This window comes from Vanessa tameamea, chromosome 10 (genome assembly GCF_037043105.1).
Source record: "Vanessa tameamea isolate UH-Manoa-2023 chromosome 10, ilVanTame1 primary haplotype, whole genome shotgun sequence".
In the NCBI taxonomy this organism is placed as follows: domain Eukaryota; kingdom Metazoa; phylum Arthropoda; class Insecta; order Lepidoptera; family Nymphalidae; genus Vanessa; species Vanessa tameamea.
The window spans coordinates 13,324,596-13,341,884 of record NC_087318.1 but is presented as its reverse complement, the minus strand read 5'-3'; the positions used below and the strand labels follow the sequence as shown (position 1 = coordinate 13,341,884).

The 17,289-nt window shown below is 37.6% G+C and overlaps 2 protein-coding genes across 2 annotated transcripts; one reads left to right on the top strand and one right to left on the bottom strand.

Annotated features, from left to right (window-relative positions):
• The first annotated feature begins 1,450 nt into the window (after window positions 1–1,450).
• Window positions 1,451–2,343, top strand: LOC113402751 (retinol dehydrogenase 11-like). The gene has a single exon (XM_064216022.1). The coding sequence runs from the start codon at window positions 1,527–1,529 to the stop codon at window positions 2,088–2,090; it is 564 nt and encodes a 187-aa protein (XP_064072092.1). The 5' UTR covers window positions 1,451–1,526; the 3' UTR covers window positions 2,091–2,343.
• A 281-nt stretch (window positions 2,344–2,624) lies between these two features.
• Window positions 2,625–8,864, bottom strand: LOC113402670 (carotenoid isomerooxygenase-like). The gene is made up of 13 exons (XM_026642981.2): window positions 8,701–8,864; window positions 8,321–8,432; window positions 8,064–8,210; window positions 7,546–7,656; window positions 7,367–7,461; window positions 6,495–6,575; window positions 6,061–6,141; window positions 4,660–4,784; window positions 4,173–4,346; window positions 3,795–3,951; window positions 3,465–3,526; window positions 3,206–3,304; window positions 2,625–2,852 (listed from the first exon to the last, which is right to left on the bottom strand). The coding sequence occupies exons 1-13, from the start codon at window positions 8,798–8,800 to the stop codon at window positions 2,670–2,672; spliced, it is 1,527 nt and encodes a 508-aa protein (XP_026498766.1). The 5' UTR covers window positions 8,801–8,864; the 3' UTR covers window positions 2,625–2,669.
• Between the last annotated feature and the right edge of the window lie 8,425 nt (window positions 8,865–17,289).

Sequence of the window (17,289 nt, the reverse complement as noted above, 5' to 3'; positions counted from 1 at the left end):
CGCAATCTGACTCGCACTTGACCGTTCTTTTGTGCTTACGTTTTGTGTTACGTTTCCACACGACTATGAGGAATGCCAAATAAAGTAATAAATACTGAGAAAAAAATGTAAAGATGTGAGGCCCAGTGCTCACTCCGGTACGTCGGTTGTTCATACTCATGTGTCCGAAGAATGTTTACCTTACAAAAATGTTTGAAGGCATGACAATTCAATCTTTATCACGTGTTATACTGTGTACCTATTGGAACATGAAAATAACTCATGATGTAACGAATACGTAACATAATCAAAATGAAATTGCGAATAATTGAAATTAACTCAATAAGAAGTTTCCGAGTTATTGAAAACCAATGGGAATAATTCAAAAACAAGACAACTGTGTTCCTAACGAACTGAAACCGGGAGATGTTGGACGGTGGTTTTCGAGGCGAATAATAAAAGGGTTTAAAGGTGGCAAAATTTAAATACAATACGAGACATTTTTTGTCATGGAAATCAGTTCATTCAATTTTTTCTGAAATAAATGCATTAGTGGCCCAGAAAAACGGACCGAACTAATTTGTACCTGTATACTGTAATTTGTAATGTTTTATAACATAGTAATAAACATTTTATTATAACATATAATTATTATGAGAACTTAATATTTTTATATTAACAATAAAATGATATTATCACTACATTTAAAAATATTTTAATCACAATGTTATTATTACCATTCCCTCCTTTTTTGTATTTAACGGCTCAAAATTTGTTGTAATCCGTTCATAATTTTTATTACAATGAATACATGATATATAGGAACTTTTTTCCAACCGGGTATTATATCGTTTTTCCTATTTTATATGTATATACCACCGTAAGATTACAATCTATCTCGTCAGAATGTAAACTGTCGAAATATTGTGAACCGTGAAATATGATTGCAATTTAACGCATTATTTTTCGTTATATTGTATAAACAAAGTGCGTTTAAGCACACGCGTCATTCGCTGATGCACAATACAATAATTTGAGGTGAAAAGGTTCACCTCGTGAGTAAATATTATATAAGAACAATACATAGCTCCACGGGGATAGTCCCGACAGAAGAAACTCAACTCACCTCACCAAAGGACACGGTCAAATTTCAGAGAGAGAGTGGCATTATGGCTTACGGGCCTTATAGTAAATATGCGAAAAACTTAGTATAAGGAAATATAACCTATAAATAATAAAGTAATCATCAATTATGGTTAACATGTAATTCTGATAATGAACATAATACAACAGCTATTGTTGAGATACACACGTGGTTTTTCGATTTATTTCAGTTTTTATATGTAAAATATAAAAACTGAAATAAATCTTGCACTACACGCCTAGCATGAGCTCGTCCACTCTGTTGGTTACAGCGACTGCATTTAAAATCACTACGAAAATCATATAAACGTCGACAAGATGAGTACCACCGCATACCGAAATACTTGCAGTTAAGGAACACATCTTAAGCGTTTGCGTCTTTGCTGTGTTTAACTAAAGAATTTATGATAATGTATTTTTTGTTTATAACGATTCTTTTAATGTTCACAATTTTATGGTTTCGTTATATTTATAAATATTTTAAAAATAACTGTACATGTGCTGTATCTCTGTTGGGAAAAGTTGTGATAATTACTGGAGCCAATTCAGGAATTGGATATCATGCGGCTTTGGAAATAGCAGCCAAAGGAGGCCGAGTTATATTGGCCTGTCGCAACGAAGACAAGGGGTTGGCGGCTCGAGATAGAATCATAACCGCCACTGGTAACTCCAATGTTGTGTACAAACATCTGGACTTGTCAGCGTTAGATTCTGTGAGGAGGTTTGCAAATGATGTAATCGCCACGGAAGATCGTCTAGACGTGCTTATAAATAACGCAGGAATGTATGGCTCTCGCGTCAAGTACACAGAGGACGGAATACTCGAAGGATTTCAAGTGAACCATTTTGGGCACTTTCTACTTACACTCCTTCTATCGGAGCTACTTAAAAAGTCAAAACCTAGTAGGATAATAAATGTTAGTTCAATTCTACATTATACAAAACTGAAAACATCAACAAAATCGTAACAAACGATCTCTTTACGTATATCAACAGTAAGCTTTGCAACATCTTGTTCTCTGTTGAGTTTGCGAGACGATTTCAAGGAAGTGGTGTGGTGTGTAACTCCCTTCATCCGGGGATGATCGATACAGAAATTAGTGCTCAAGCGAACTTCTTCGTAAAATGGGTATTTAAGTTGACCTGCTGGATGTGCTACAGAACTATCGAAGAAGGCGTTCAAACTATCATACACCTTGCCGTATCGAAAGAATGTGAAAATATTTCGGGAAAATTTTACATGGATTGTACTCCTCGATACTTGTTCCCCAATGCGCGTAATCCTTTCGTCGCGTCAAGTTTTTGGGATTTATCTGAGGACCTAGTTGGTTACAAAACTTATGCAAACATGAGTCAGGTTGTAAAGATTACCGATTAAAACAATAAAACAAAATTATTTTACGTAACCATTTATAATTAGATTTAAAAACTTAATACATAATAAAAATATAATATTTAAATTTATTGTTATGTAATTTTTCTTAAACCGTTCGATGCAATGGATATTTAAATCCCATTCGAGAAGCTAATGACAATAACATTAAATTTTATGTTATTGTCATTTTCTCAGGGAAGAACCAACCGTGGAAACATTTAGGCATTTCTGAAGGGGTTGAGAATTCGGCTCGCGCGATCTCCTGAAGGTCTTGAGCGTCCAACACTATCAGTGTCACTGCGTTGTCAATCTTACCCCATATTATCGCGCTCAGCAACACGCCATCATCCTCATCCTACATAGTGAAATGTCTTACAAATTAAAATATAGTATATTAGTCCAGTCAGTCTAGATTTTGAACCACAAAAGGTGGTCTAGTAACAATTTTGAAATACGTCGTTTAGGTTATCCCTTCTAACTATACACTAAACGATTTGTCTTATTTATTTCGATTTATAATTAATATTATTCGAAGTCGGCTTGCTTACTATTTGCGATAAATAAATTAATGACATTTATCATAATTTATGACCAAATGGAATTATATGTAAGTTAAATTTAAGTATTTTTTTATGTCCACTTGTATATAATTTACGTTTTAATGTTAATAATTTTTATGTTATTAATTTCAAGTATGTCATATCGAACCTTCGCATCAGGACGAGCTATGAATACGGCCTCGCTGGGATATCCGTCATGCTCACGCCAAGTCTTTACCTCACCAGTCATTGTATCGATTTTAATAATCTAAAACACAATAAACTAAAGTCATCCATAATCTGCTGTAGAATTTCAAAAATATTGTTTTGATGCAGAGAAATATTTTAATGTCTAAGCTAAAGATAACATTACACAACGTATCTGGTGTGGGCGAATACGAATAACGCACTTATATCGTAGGTCTTACCGAACCAGCGTCTTTCGATGTAACTTCTGATCCTATCCCGTAAAAGTATCGGTATGGTCGTCCTAGAAAGAGTATTTGTTATTTAATAATGATCTATTATATTGAAATACTTGCTTTCCATTCGAATGTTTTTAATATGGATTTGCTATTTTTAACATAAATAAAACTGTTAATTCGCATTTTAAGATGTTAAATGAGAGGTCGATAGTACGGTCAATATTATATTATATATTGTAAATCTTATATATTATACGGACGATTAGCATTGAGTATCTTATAACAGTCACCATTAGGTAAAAAGAAAGTAAATATTAATTATTAGTATCGTACCATTATAAGCATCATAATTAATTCTTGGTGCTTCTATTCCAACGTCTGCCAGTATTCGTGGTTCCACTTTAGCGAAAGGAGGCGCATCCAACGGAATCTCAAACCTCTTGGGGCGGCTCTGGCACCATTGGCCGTAGTCTGGGTTACTTTCTGCGTTCTTTACGTATAATTGATCGATTTACAAATTCTTACAAATTAAAGATAATGAACAACTACCAATGTATACCAATATTATGCGACTTACAATATAATGATCTTGTTATATAACCTTCAACTACTGTGTTATGTTTATAAAATTACTGCAAAAAGTACAGATCATTAAGGTTTGTTCAAATAGGTGTTTTAGGAATAACTCAGTCACATTGTTGCCAGTAGTACCTTAATAGCATCGACGTACATTGCATCAATTATCTTCGCATCTTCGTACGAACAGACGTCAATAGTCACTTTGCCGTCTGACTCGAAGGAATTGATTACATGCATGAAGAAGAACGTATCGGCTCGATAACGTATCTTCTCTCCCGTGTTACGATTTATCAGCAGAATCAGCGTCTGAAATGTAATATTTGTAAGTAGCTAAGCAATACTTGGACTATACGTACGACCCACAAAAAGATCCGGTCTCACATTAGACACCACACTAAAATCAGCGTGACGTGACGTGACTGTCAATGTATTGTCGCTTAGGGTCAGTATTTATATTAGCTTAGGGAGTTGTCAAATTAGAACAGGAGCTATTGTACGCGTACGTATGTGCCATTCAATTGCCAGACAAAATTAGTAACTCCTAGATACACCTTGATGTGTTGCGTACGTTTTGTATACTTATTGATAATTTTTACTTATTTTATTCAGGAAGACTAACCTCGTACTCGGGATACCAGTGCAAATTCGACGCATAGGGTTGATTTATTACGACATTTTTCATCAAACTGAAGGTCGATATGATAAGTGGCTGCTCTATTATTATGAAATAGTTGTCAGTTATACCTAAAAATATATATATATAAAAACATAAATATGTACGTAAAATGTTCCCACCTTAAATTGATTTCGAAATTGTAAAGAACTAAAGTGAATTTAGGAAAACCTAATAATACAGTTTGATGTTTAAAAACATTGAACGATTTCGATGTAAGATACAGATAAAGTGTAATGTTTGATCACTATCACTACATAGAATAAAACAAAGTCAATTCCCGCTGTCTGTCTATCCCTGTGTATACTTAGATCTTTAAAACAACGCAACGGGTTTTGATTCGTTTTTTTTTAATAGATCCGAAACCAATAAATAATAATATACCTCGTGTAAATAATTATATAAACGTAAAAAGGTTATTAGTGATTACTATTTATGAATATACTTATGTTCTATATATATATTTCAGAGTTTTTCAGTAGGAAGGTTTACTTGCATAAAACATGCATAATATGGTAGAGAAACGCCGATAATATTAGAGGTTCCTAGTGAGATGCCGCAAATAAACACATTTTTCACGCGTACATTTCAAACGCTGGCTGAACTCGACGAGATAGGTCAAAATAATGTACAGTATGGTACACCTTAATAAGGTCTACAAAAAAGTCCGTGATAACCCTGAGATATATTTATATTATTATGAGAAATAATGGTTTACATATAGTATCAGCATATATTTAGTTTCAGCATTGCACTCGTTCGGAGCCGGGGCGGCGCGCTAGTGCTATATATATAGAAGATACCTGTCTTCTATATTATATTTATGAATAGTAACTAATAACCTTTTTACATTTATGTAATTATTTACACGAGGTATATTATTACGACGCCGGCGGAGAACCATAGCCCCCCACTCCTATAGTATCGATGCACAAATATACGAAGCCTCCAAAGAAGGGTTGAAATCGCGCAAGCTGGCTGTCGTAAAACTATTTCAAACCTTACTATGACCGAATGTTTTTTTCAAACGGTTTACCCAGTGCGCTGACGCGATAGGGCTTTAATGGGTACCACCTGCTTACCGTTTATATTCTACCGGCCAATAGTATTACTTCCTGTTGCCGTATTTCGGATCTATGTTGTACGCTCAACCTACAGGAGTGAACCATGACGTGGTGAACATATAATGTGTCGTGGTCATTGGCGTACAAATAGTTTACATTTTACATAGCATGTACCTATAGGCGTAGTCCTCTAACTGTAAAGTGTTTTGTTCTTCAATTAAATTCAAAAGTCAAGCGAGTAGATACAAATAATCGTACCAATACAAATAAATAATGTAATTACCAAACGAGTGCGAGTATGTGGGTGAGAAACGCCATCGAGGTTCAATGACGCTGACGACTTCTGCGGTGTCGAACATATCTTCTGGAAACGAAACATTTAAGAGGACAGTCCTTGCGGAACGCCTAAATAGCAACAATAATAATAATAGTTATGAACGCGCAATGAAAATTTAATTTATTCGTTGCACCGAAAACAAGCAACTAATTGTCTCCGAGGATGCGTACGATACACTGCATAATGCAACTGTATTATTGGAAGGTACCTATGTGTGTGTTCTAAAATAAATTCCCACGCTTACAAACTACGCTCTTAACAACTACGGTATGATATAATTTATTAAGATATTGATTATATGAGTCCCTTCACTTACTAAATTGCGCGTTGTTTTGCTCTTAACATGAAATATTTTTTACTTTATAAAGAGCAATAATCACCTTTAGCGCTGTAAGGAAACTTCACGATCACATGTTTTAAAAATCCTTTGATCAGTTGTACCCCAACATTGAAAACGTCACCTGAAACAGAGCAGTAACAGAAATTCACTTGCACTGCAACTTCGTTAACTTCGCAACTGCAACTTCGTAACAGTTACCCGGCCGGCTACCACTACAACTTAATCACCACGAAATGTGTTATATATTTTGTCTCCAAGCTCAAAACACAATCTTTCATAAAAAGATTTATTATTATTAAGTCCTTTTAAAACCTGATCAACAATTTGTGATTGAAAATTATTATTTCACATTGAATTATTTTTTGTTTTTCCCGTTGTGACACATATGTAGTTCGTTCATTGTTATTGGTTAAAATGCATTTTACATTATTGCAATAGTTAGTTATGATTATAATTGGAAAACTATTTAAATGCACTTTGTGGCATTCGATGCACTTTTCATCAGATCGAAATTGAAAACGTATTGTTCTTTTCGTTTATCTTCGGGTTCTTGGGAATCGTAGTTTAAGTGGTGTACAGTGAAGCATTGCCATATCGGGATGGTCTAGTGAACTGGATCGAGGAGACAAGCAGCACTAATTATATTTATTTAATTAGTACTTAGAAAAGCATGTGTCGATTGACGAATTAATGAAATTACTTGGACATTTTATTTTCCTCTTGCAGTTGCAAATTTAAGAGCTGTTACGAACAAAGCTGCAGTAAGTGCTTGTAGCCTAAATTTCAGTTTATACGCTTAGTATATGATAGCGAGCATATGATCAATATAATGAATTTGCCAAATCTTACAACAGCGACATCTCTTAGGCAATGTGACCGCTGGGGAGCGACATCGTATTTAAACTTACGTACCGTTCGGCATGATGTGCGGGTGCGCCGTGTGACACACGATCAACGAATCGATAAGGGTTTTCCTTTCTATGGTCTCGAGTGACTTCTTGTCTATTCTAGAATTATTTCCATTAGAATTAATTATAAGGGATTTTTCAATTTTCAAACTATACGAATACTTCAATTGCTTATAATCTCACTTGAATACCGTGGGCACTTCCGTCATAGCGTAGACTTGATCACCGAACGGATATATAGACACGCCTGCGTTATCTGTTATATACGACAACGGATCGAAGAACAAAGATATCCTGAAAAGCAATAAATAAACCGTCCCGTGAATCAATATTAGTTAAAAATAGTCCTGCGGGACACTTAACAGTTCGTATTTTGTGTAATTGCTTAATTTCAAAAATATATAAGTCCGGCAGCGCTGCTCCGTAAGAACTCCCTCCTTATCTCACTCCTTGGTTCGTTTTCAGTAGGGGAAACGCTTGTTGCAGTCGATGTCGCATATCACTTTCTGATATTACACGATCGTGTTCTACGGTGAGTTTCGAGTTTGATGTTAAGAAATATCTCTCAACATCAAAATCGAATTGTTTAAAAAATACTTCTCTTTCTTTACCTTTTATTTGATATGTCTGTTCTTGGTCCCTTATTTGTCTAAAGTAATGTTTGTTGCGTTGATGTACAAATAAATAAATAAATAACTTACCGATCGAAGATAGTATGGCACGGGTCTGGCACCGACTTTGTTCCGAACTCAGTGATGACGATGCGATTAGCCTTTCTATTTTTCTTTAATGCTTCTGTGTTCAAAAAACGGCCTTGGTAAGTCGCTTTACCTTTATTTATAGCGAAGCTGAAAGACAGCAGTTTTTTTATCTAATCATTAATTATTAGTAGCAGTGTCAATACACTAAAGTTATTAAATACATAAGTTAAAAAATTAAGCAAAAAGTCCTTCTCTACCTGTGTAAGTAGGCCGATCCATCAAAAACATGTGCATATTCCATTGAACCGATTCTGATCGTCCCCGGTCCATTTCTAATCAATGTCCCACTCAACCAAGATGGAATATCACCTACAATTTAGCAATTAGGTTTGATCATTTGTCAATGTCATCTTTGATTTATTAAGAGATAGAACGAATCACTTGCTGCTTTAAGTTTTAATAAAAAATAATCTTCGCCTGCTAATCTTACAAGAGTTCCTTTACTTCCATCGCTTGCGTGCGACCCTCGCGCTTCTTCCGCCATCTCGTCAAACTATGAGCGTAGCGTAGAATACCTTACCCACCTTAGTCTGATAGTTGGCTAATTTTCTCTGAGAATGACCCACTTTGTACAAACCTTTAATTTTGCCTTCTAAGGGTTCTTTCACTTCCTGTTCACAGCATCGGAGCCAGGTGGACATGTCATACTCGGAAGACAGATTATCACTTTGAGACATTGTTATAGGTTTGATTATTTCAATTTACGATTTATTCAACTGTCATCCAATTTCCGTTAATATTCTGTAATAATATTTATTCTGAGTAATACTTTTGTTTTATTACTGTTGGATAGTAAATTATTCGACGAAACTATACGAGACGAGACGGCATACAATTTCAAAGAGAGCAATTTTAACGTCATACCTATATTGATCTTTTATTTTAAAGATTCAAATCCTGTCATCAACATCAACACAATCGCGTGTTCTTTACCTCAAAGATAAGGCAACAATAGATCTTTTAGGGCGACCCCAATATTAACGGAAGCCCGGCACAACTATAGTGCTTGCCAAGTGACGTAGCTTCTTCTTCCGGTAGTATCGTGATCCACGTAATCAAAGCTTTAGTTTAATTAAAGTAATTAATAAATTAAAATATCCCTAATTTTGCCTGTGACCACCCAGGGTCTAAAATGAACAAGTATTTTTTGCGTAGATCCATAGAAACAAGTTTAGCTACTTAAGTGCAAGGTTTATGTTAGATTATGAAAATCATTGAATATGTGTAATAATTTCGATAATACACCTACATATGTATTTGCGGACTTTGTCTTCAATGATTATCCGAGATATCAAATCCTTTAATGACTAATGAGAGAATTATAAACGCAGAGATTTAACGATAACGATTGCGATAACACTGGAAAACAAAATTTATCTAATCAAACCGAATTTGGATTTTAAACAAGATCTTGGTAAACTATGGTTTTTATGAATTCCAGCGATATTCGTTACTAACTGGGTACTCTTCTTATGATCATTGAATGTTTTTTTGTGATGGAACTCATTTTTTTATGAAATAAATAATCATAAACACATGGCACACTTTCATATCTTCATCTTCATTTTCATACACTCACTCAATCACGACCCACAAACAAAATATTATTATCATTAAAAATTATTACTATTAAAAATAATAATTATTATTGAAAATATATCCTCACGGTGCTTTCCTCTACCGCCGAACGCGAGATTATTTATTATATCTAGCTCTCTGTAGTTCCCTCCAAACCGAAATGGCTGTTGTTAGTTCCGATTTGAAGTGTCATTACAGGATATAATAGTTCCCAAGGTTGTTGGCGCATTTGTGGCATAAGATCTTTGTGCAGTGGTGACCACATACTTTCAGGTGGCCCATTTGCCAGACCTCAGAATATAATATAAAAAAACGGCTTCAAATATTTTCGTTTCAATCTTTCTAAAAACCGGCATATCCATAACGGTTATCCATAATGAAGAACCCCATAATGAAGAAATACTACCCTGGAATCAAGAGCAGGTGTTGGATATTATTTTTTCTAAAACTATATACATATTATGCCCTTTTGTAAATTTTTGCCGAGCCAACATTTGTATATAACCAAAATACATAAATACTTTATCGTGTTGAAATATTTACTATAAAATATAATATTGGTCAACTCACCTGGTATAAACTCGAATGAATCTCGGCTGTGAATAATAACTCGGCTGATTTATGTCCAAGATGTAGGAAACTTGTTACCGTAATGTGTCTGAATGTGAGTTTGGAATTTTCACCAAAATTCATTAAATCATAATGGCAGATAACGTTAATACGATAACACTGATAAATAATGCGTAATCATTTTAAAGAAATACAGGAACGCGTCATCATCTTTTGCATAAAAATAACAGCCGAACAGCATTTCAGCGTCAGCGACCAATCTCGCAGAGCTTATGTCAAGCGATATTATATAGCGAATAAGTATTAGCACCGACAATATTTTCATCGTGAACTGGCACATTAGACCAGAACCAGCAGCCCTACAGGTAGCCGACCATACTACCGTGTAGCTAACACTTACCGTGTTGCGACATATCGCTAAAGCCCTCCAGTGTCCCGCCACTTCAACGCCTCAGGTGCACTCGAAGAGCAACAACCCAGACCACGACCAACAAAGCAATCTTCGAATGAATGCGTTGCATATAGTTGGCTTCAGATCCTTTTCCAGATTTAAATACTTCAGGGACGGTCAACCCGATTCAACCACGGCCACTTGCAGTCTAGTTTGCTACTGATATTTTTGAAAGAAAAACCTAACAATTTTCTTTAACGTGATCCCGTGATTTGGTTTGAACCCAGGACCCCTGTATCTACGGCCTTTAAGCTCACCGCTAGACCAGCAAGGGAGTGAATGGTGCAATCAATATCAGATTATCACACGTACTCAGATTGAAAATCAGACAACAAAATATGAATTAAGTTTTTGTAAACAAACTGATTACGTTGATATAATAAATCACACGAGAACATTATTAATGCCCGTATATTGCTACATACTACAGATAAATCATTACCAAATGTTCGTTGATTGTCAAACAAAAAGACACACGACACGTTCCAAAAATATATTTTTAAAATCTTTCATTTATGTTTTGCTGTGTCTGTTTGTCAGTTTATCTAGATTCTATGTCAGGATTGCCTTCCAATGAAGGAACTTGAAACGGTTAACAGTATAGACACAACATTTTGTATAGTTCATAACATTTCATGATAACACGTTCTAAGTGTCTGTCATAATTATCTGTGCGAGAAAATTACTTTAATACTTCGATTTCTTGTTAAGTACTACACATAATTATACTCAACATAAAGAAACCACCGGTTCGGATTGTAGATTCTACCAAGAAGAACCAGCAAGAAATCCAGTAGTTACTTTTTTCCAACATTAGAAATACAAAGTTATGCCAATTAAATACAATTAAAAGTAAACAATGTATCTTGCCTGAAAGTCAATAAGTATGAGCTCCACGCTTTTTTATCGTCCATGTAAACTTGTGGTGAACAATTTAATTTAAATTTACGAATCGGCCAAGTAAATAAAATTTGCGGTATTTGATTATAGAAACGAATAACTCGCCCCAGGAAAGATTTATTGACATTGCGGAGCCGGTCATGCGGAGCCGGTCATGCGGAGCCGGTCACTTGGCCTTAGAAGCTTATTCTTACTTCTCGTGTTTCAATAAAGATTAATATCACAAGAAAAGTTAACAGACAGTAAATACGCCGCTGCTGTGCTAAGGAGCCCTCCTTTCTCTTTGAGGAGAATGTTTTGGAGCTTATTCCACCACGCCACTCCAATGCAGGTTGGTGGGGCTTTGTGCGAGCTCATCCAATAGGTACCAACCACTTATCAGATATTCTTCCGCCAAACAGTAATAATACTTACTATCGTTATGTTTCACTTAATGAAGTCGGTTATACCGACTCGCTCACCCTACATGTGTGTAAGGAATGGTTAGTATTTCTTAGATCAAGAATGTCTTTGGGCGATGGTGACCACATACCATCAGGTGGCCGACCCCTTCCATCAACATGCCCGTCCGCCTAACTATATTTATAAAAGGAGAAAAATAAACGAAAATTTTCAATCTTAAATTCCTATTAAACGATAATAGCACGTAACGCTGTCCAAGGAGTGAAGGAATATACAGATAGACGAGGCGATTTATTCTCAGCCATTAATCCTAGTGGTAGTGCCACACTGCATACCTTTGGGTTGCAGCCGAATGGGCCGGCACGCCCGGGGAAGTACCACTCTCTCACTCAAAATCGGCGTAAAGTGGTAGCTATGCTACCGCGTTTCGTCCGGTATGTGAGAGTCCCGGAGGCCCGATCCCCCTCCCCCCCAAAACATAATGGTTGTGCAGAATTTGGTTTCATTACCCCAGGAGGGTACCATCAGCGACTGCGGTGGAGAATCCCTCTCTGGGCATCCATGCTCAGGACGTACTCCACCTGAGCAGGGATGCCCAGGCTGCCCTCCGAATTCTGGGGGGGGCAATTTTGCGCTCACCACTGTTCGGGGCAAGCGGAGCAGGCATCATAAGGCAACCCCTACCACCCATACTGTGGACTTCTGCAACATGAGGGGACTCAACTCCAACTTGAACGCCGTTCACTTTCACCTTGAGACGGTGAAGCCGGCCTTGCTCTTTCTTACCGAGACCCAGATATCCTCTCCTGCCGATACGACATTTCTTTCTTACCCCGGGTACAAATTGGAACATTCCTTTGTACCACGAGCTGGGGTGTGCGTTTACGTCAGAGATGATATCTGCTCTCGACGCCTCGGCAGCCTTGAAGGGCAGGACCTATCGATTATCTGGCTCCGTGTAGACTGCGACGACCATCCGCGAATCTACGCGTGCCTTTATAGGTCCCATAGCGGTAATGCCGAAACCGACCGACTGGTTGAGCACGTCCAAGTGGCTACAGATACCGTGCTGCAGCAGATCCCATCCGCAGAGATCGTAATTCTTGGCGATTTTAATGCCCACCATGCCGAATGGCTTGGATCACGCACTACCGATCATGCGGGTAGATCTGTTCTCGACTTCGCTTTAGCATACGATTTGACACAACTGGTCACCTCGCCAACGCGAATACCGGACGTGGAGGATCATATACCTTCCCTGTTGGATCTTCTGCTGACTTCCCATCCGGCTACCAGGTTATCGTCGATCCCCCTCTGGGCTCGTCGGACCACTGTCTCGTCCGGAGTACAGTGCCGGTGGCGCGGTACTCACGACCTCGTTTCGTGGGCTGCCGCCGAGTGTGGCACTACAAGTCAGCAGATTGGGATGGAATGCGGTCCTTCTTTGCATTCTACCCATGGGGGCAGGTTTGTTTCTCGCCGGATGATCCGAGCGTTGTTGCTGACTCTGTCGCCGATGTGGTACTTCAGGGTATGGAACTGTTCATTCCGTATTCTGCGGTCCCCATCGGTGGCAAGTCCCAGCCCTGGTTTGGTCGTTTCTGCAAAACGGCTTCACGCCGAAAATGGGAACGCTACCAAGACTGGGCTAACGCATCTGCGTCTCGTGATGTAAACACCAGCGCATTCAGAAAGGAATATAACTCTGCCTCTAGGTCCTTCAAAAACGTGATTGCTAAGGCGAAGACGGAGTACATTGGCAGAATTGGCGAGAGACTGGTGCGCCTCCCTTCAGGAACACGTGCGTTCTGGTCTCTTGCTAAGGCTGTCTTAGGGAATTTTTGTCAGCCCTCTTTTCCATCTTTGCACAGAGACGGTGAGTCATTGGCCCATACCGCGAAGAAGAAAGCTGATCTTTTAGGCTCTCTCTTCGCGGCGAACTCGACTCTAGATGACCGAGGAAAGTCACCACCAACAATCCCGCGGTGTGATACCACGATGCCGGAGGTTACATTCCGGCAAAGTGCAGTTCGTAAAGCACTTCTTTCCTTGGATATTCATAAGTCGAGTGGACCCGATGGCATCCCTCCAATCGTACTACGGACTTGTGCTCCCGAGTTGGCACCGGTCTTAACGCGTCTTTTCCGGCAATCCTATGCATTCGGTGTCGTCCCGAACTCCTGGAAGACTGCTTTGGTGCATCCGATCCCTAAAAAGGGCAACCGCTCAGACCCGTCCAATTATAGGCCTATAGCCATCACCTCCTTGTTCTCCAAGGTAATGGAGTCCATTATTAACTGCCAGCTCCTGCGGTACCTAGAAGAGTACCAGCTGATTAGCGACCGCCAGTACGGTTTCCGTCGGGGTCGCTCAGCCGGTGATCTTCTAGTTTACCTGACTCATAAATGGGCGGAAGCAGTTGAGAGCAAGGGGGAGGCATTAGCAGCTAGTCTGGACATAGCGAAGGCCTTCGATCGCGTGTGGCACAAAGCGCTTCTTTCGAAGCTTCCTTCCTATGGGCTTCCCGGGAAATTATGCAACTGGATTACCAGTTTTTTGGCAGATCGGAGCATCAAGGTCGTTGTCGACGGTGCATGCTCCGACTTAAAATTCGTCAATGCTGGTGTTCCACAAGGCTGCGTTCTTTCACCCACTCTGTTTCTTCTGCATATCAATGACATGTTGCAAATCAGTAACATTCACTGCTATGCAGACGACAGCACCGTGGAGACCTCATACACCGGCTGTGCTAATATTTCTCGGGAAAACGTCGAAGAAAACCGGAACAAACGTGTGTCTGAAATCGAGTCTTCGTTAAACAAAGTCTCGAACTGGGGCCGGCTAAACCTAGGCCCGAATTATCGACGATCAAGCCCTTTCCGATCTGCTTGATCCTTTGGCTTTGCGTAGAGATGTTGGATCGCTCTGCATCTTCTACAGAATTTATCACGGGGAATGTTCCGAGGAATTGTTCGGATTAATCCCGGCTGCAGAATTTCACCGTCGGACATCTCGTCAAAATTCCAAATATCACCCGCACCACCTAGATGTCCGAAAATCCACAACAGCGCGGTTTTAAGACACTTTCTGCCTCGCACAACCACTCTGTGGAACCAGCTTTCGCCAGCGGTTTTTCCGAACCGATACGACTTAGGAACCTTCAAGAAAAGAGCGTACTCTTTCCTGAAAGGCCGGCAACGCACCTGCAAGCCCCCCGGTGTTGCAGATGTCCATGGGCGGTGGTAGTCACTTTCCATCAGGTGAGCCTCCTGCTCGTTTGCCACCTCTAACATAAAAAAAAAATTAAAATAATTACCAGTCAGTGCAGTATTTCATTATTTTGAAAAAGTTGAAATTGCTATTTAAAAAATTGAGGCGGCGAGTCCCCACATATTCCACGCGCCACTCTCTGTCCGTAAACACGAATCCTATCCCTCGCACACTCTTCTAAGTGGAACAAAGCAACAGTATGGCTGCTACCCAACTAGATAGATTTGATCACATCTCTGTACAACTAAAACACATCATAAAATGCAGGTTGCAAAAACTCCAAACGAAATAGACACACGCATTCGCAATCAATACTCAAAACTGTACGTCGTATTATGCAAAACGTAATTATCAAAAACGAATATTATGATATCTACAGACCTACTTATCTCGAAAATGTGGAAACTCAATTATTATCGTTAGAACAATATCTTTCAGCCTATTTATTATGATTAAAAATAAACAATATATGTTAATTAAGGCATTACAATCTAATCTTTGGTACGCAGTAATCTGCTTAAACGACGATACGATGATTATTATTTTTCAACGATGGAGTCCCTTGTCGTAAATCGTATGTTGCTCAACACAATATCCTTAATATATCGCAACATACAACGATAGAAAATATGTCGCAATCTCTCCTTTATGTGTCGTATATAATATTACTGTATTATAATATATCGTGTATAATAATCAAATTACATCTGTGCACGAGCACACTCGTGGCATCGTACATAATAAAACAAATCATCGATACGAATGATCCCCATATATTCAAGCATAACTTTGCAAAGTAAGATTATCTCAGTAATCAATATTAGCAAATACTTCTGAAAGTCAAATATAGTAAAAATGTATATTATATAAATGTAGACAATATTTATAGAAGTATTTGTATTAATTAACATAACATTTGTGCTGCGTTTATCTTAGAGATTACTTTTTTATTCATTTAAACTAATCAACGACAAAGATTACTCTTATTGACGAATATATTTATTTTATGAATATTAGTCTATTTAATTGTAAGATTTTACAAAAATGCCTTATTAATTAAGTACTTATTCTACAGTCGGTGTAAAACTCGATCGCGAAACAGCAATTGTGTAATAGCCCGTACTCGTAATCAAAATTCTTATATTATATGAATGTATAATTATAAGACGCTCGCGCGATTACAAAATATTGGTACAGATAAAGTTATTAATATTAATATACAATAAGAGCCTAACTGTTAACTGCTTACTGAACTGTAAGAGAGTTGAAGGAAATTTATGCAAGAATAAATTAAGTACTTTATATATTAAGTTTACCAGATTTTATTATAGTTACCCATGTGTCATTTAGCTTGATATGGGAAATCGTATCAAGAATTCAACAATTATCTTTTTATGCAGATCTTGCTACAACGTTACGGACGTTGATGTAGGATATATTGTACTGATCACTAATTTACATAAATTACAGTTATTTATACCTACTCAGACGGACTCGCGAGTAGTTTATTAAAAGTAAAAATATAAACTTTAACATAAAAAACATATCGCGGATAAAAATAATAATACAGCACATGTACACATTTTACAAGGTCCTTTCCTTAAATACAATCTGTTGAATTGTATTCTCATAAAAACGCATTTCCTGCAAGTGCTTTTAATAAGAACCAATTATTATTATATATTTAAAGATATTAAGAAAAAAAGAGATTTTTATTTTCTTGGAGTTTATTTGTTTGATACGTAATTTTTTACCGTAACAAATATTTATATTATTAATAAATTGTAAAATAATTATTATTACATATATTTTAGTACACCGCGGCACGTTTCGCCGTCGTGACGCGATGGATGTCTGATGATGATGTTGTGGAAATCTGATCTTATTATGTAGACAATATAATTGACACCATTCTCATTTTAATAACTATCCTTTTTCGTAACTAATGCCCAAAAGAAAACGGAAAACACGTTAATATATTACATTTATTATATC

Excerpts from the sequence above, each read along its gene's own strand:
- LOC113402751 (XM_064216022.1), top strand. The coding sequence starts at position 1,527 with ATGATAATGTATTTTTTGTTTATAACGATTCTTTTAATGTTCACAATT.
- LOC113402670 (XM_026642981.2), bottom strand. The coding sequence starts at position 8,800 with ATGTCTCAAAGTGATAATCTGTCTTCCGAGTATGACATGTCCACCTGG. Across the intron at positions 6,142-6,494 it reads GTTTCCTTACAGCGCTAAAG|AAGATATGTTCGACACCGCA; the intron begins GTGATTATTGCT and ends TTTCGTTTCCAG. Across the intron at positions 2,853-3,205 it reads TAGCTCGTCCTGATGCGAAG|GATGAGGATGATGGCGTGTT; the intron begins GTTCGATATGAC and ends TTCACTATGTAG.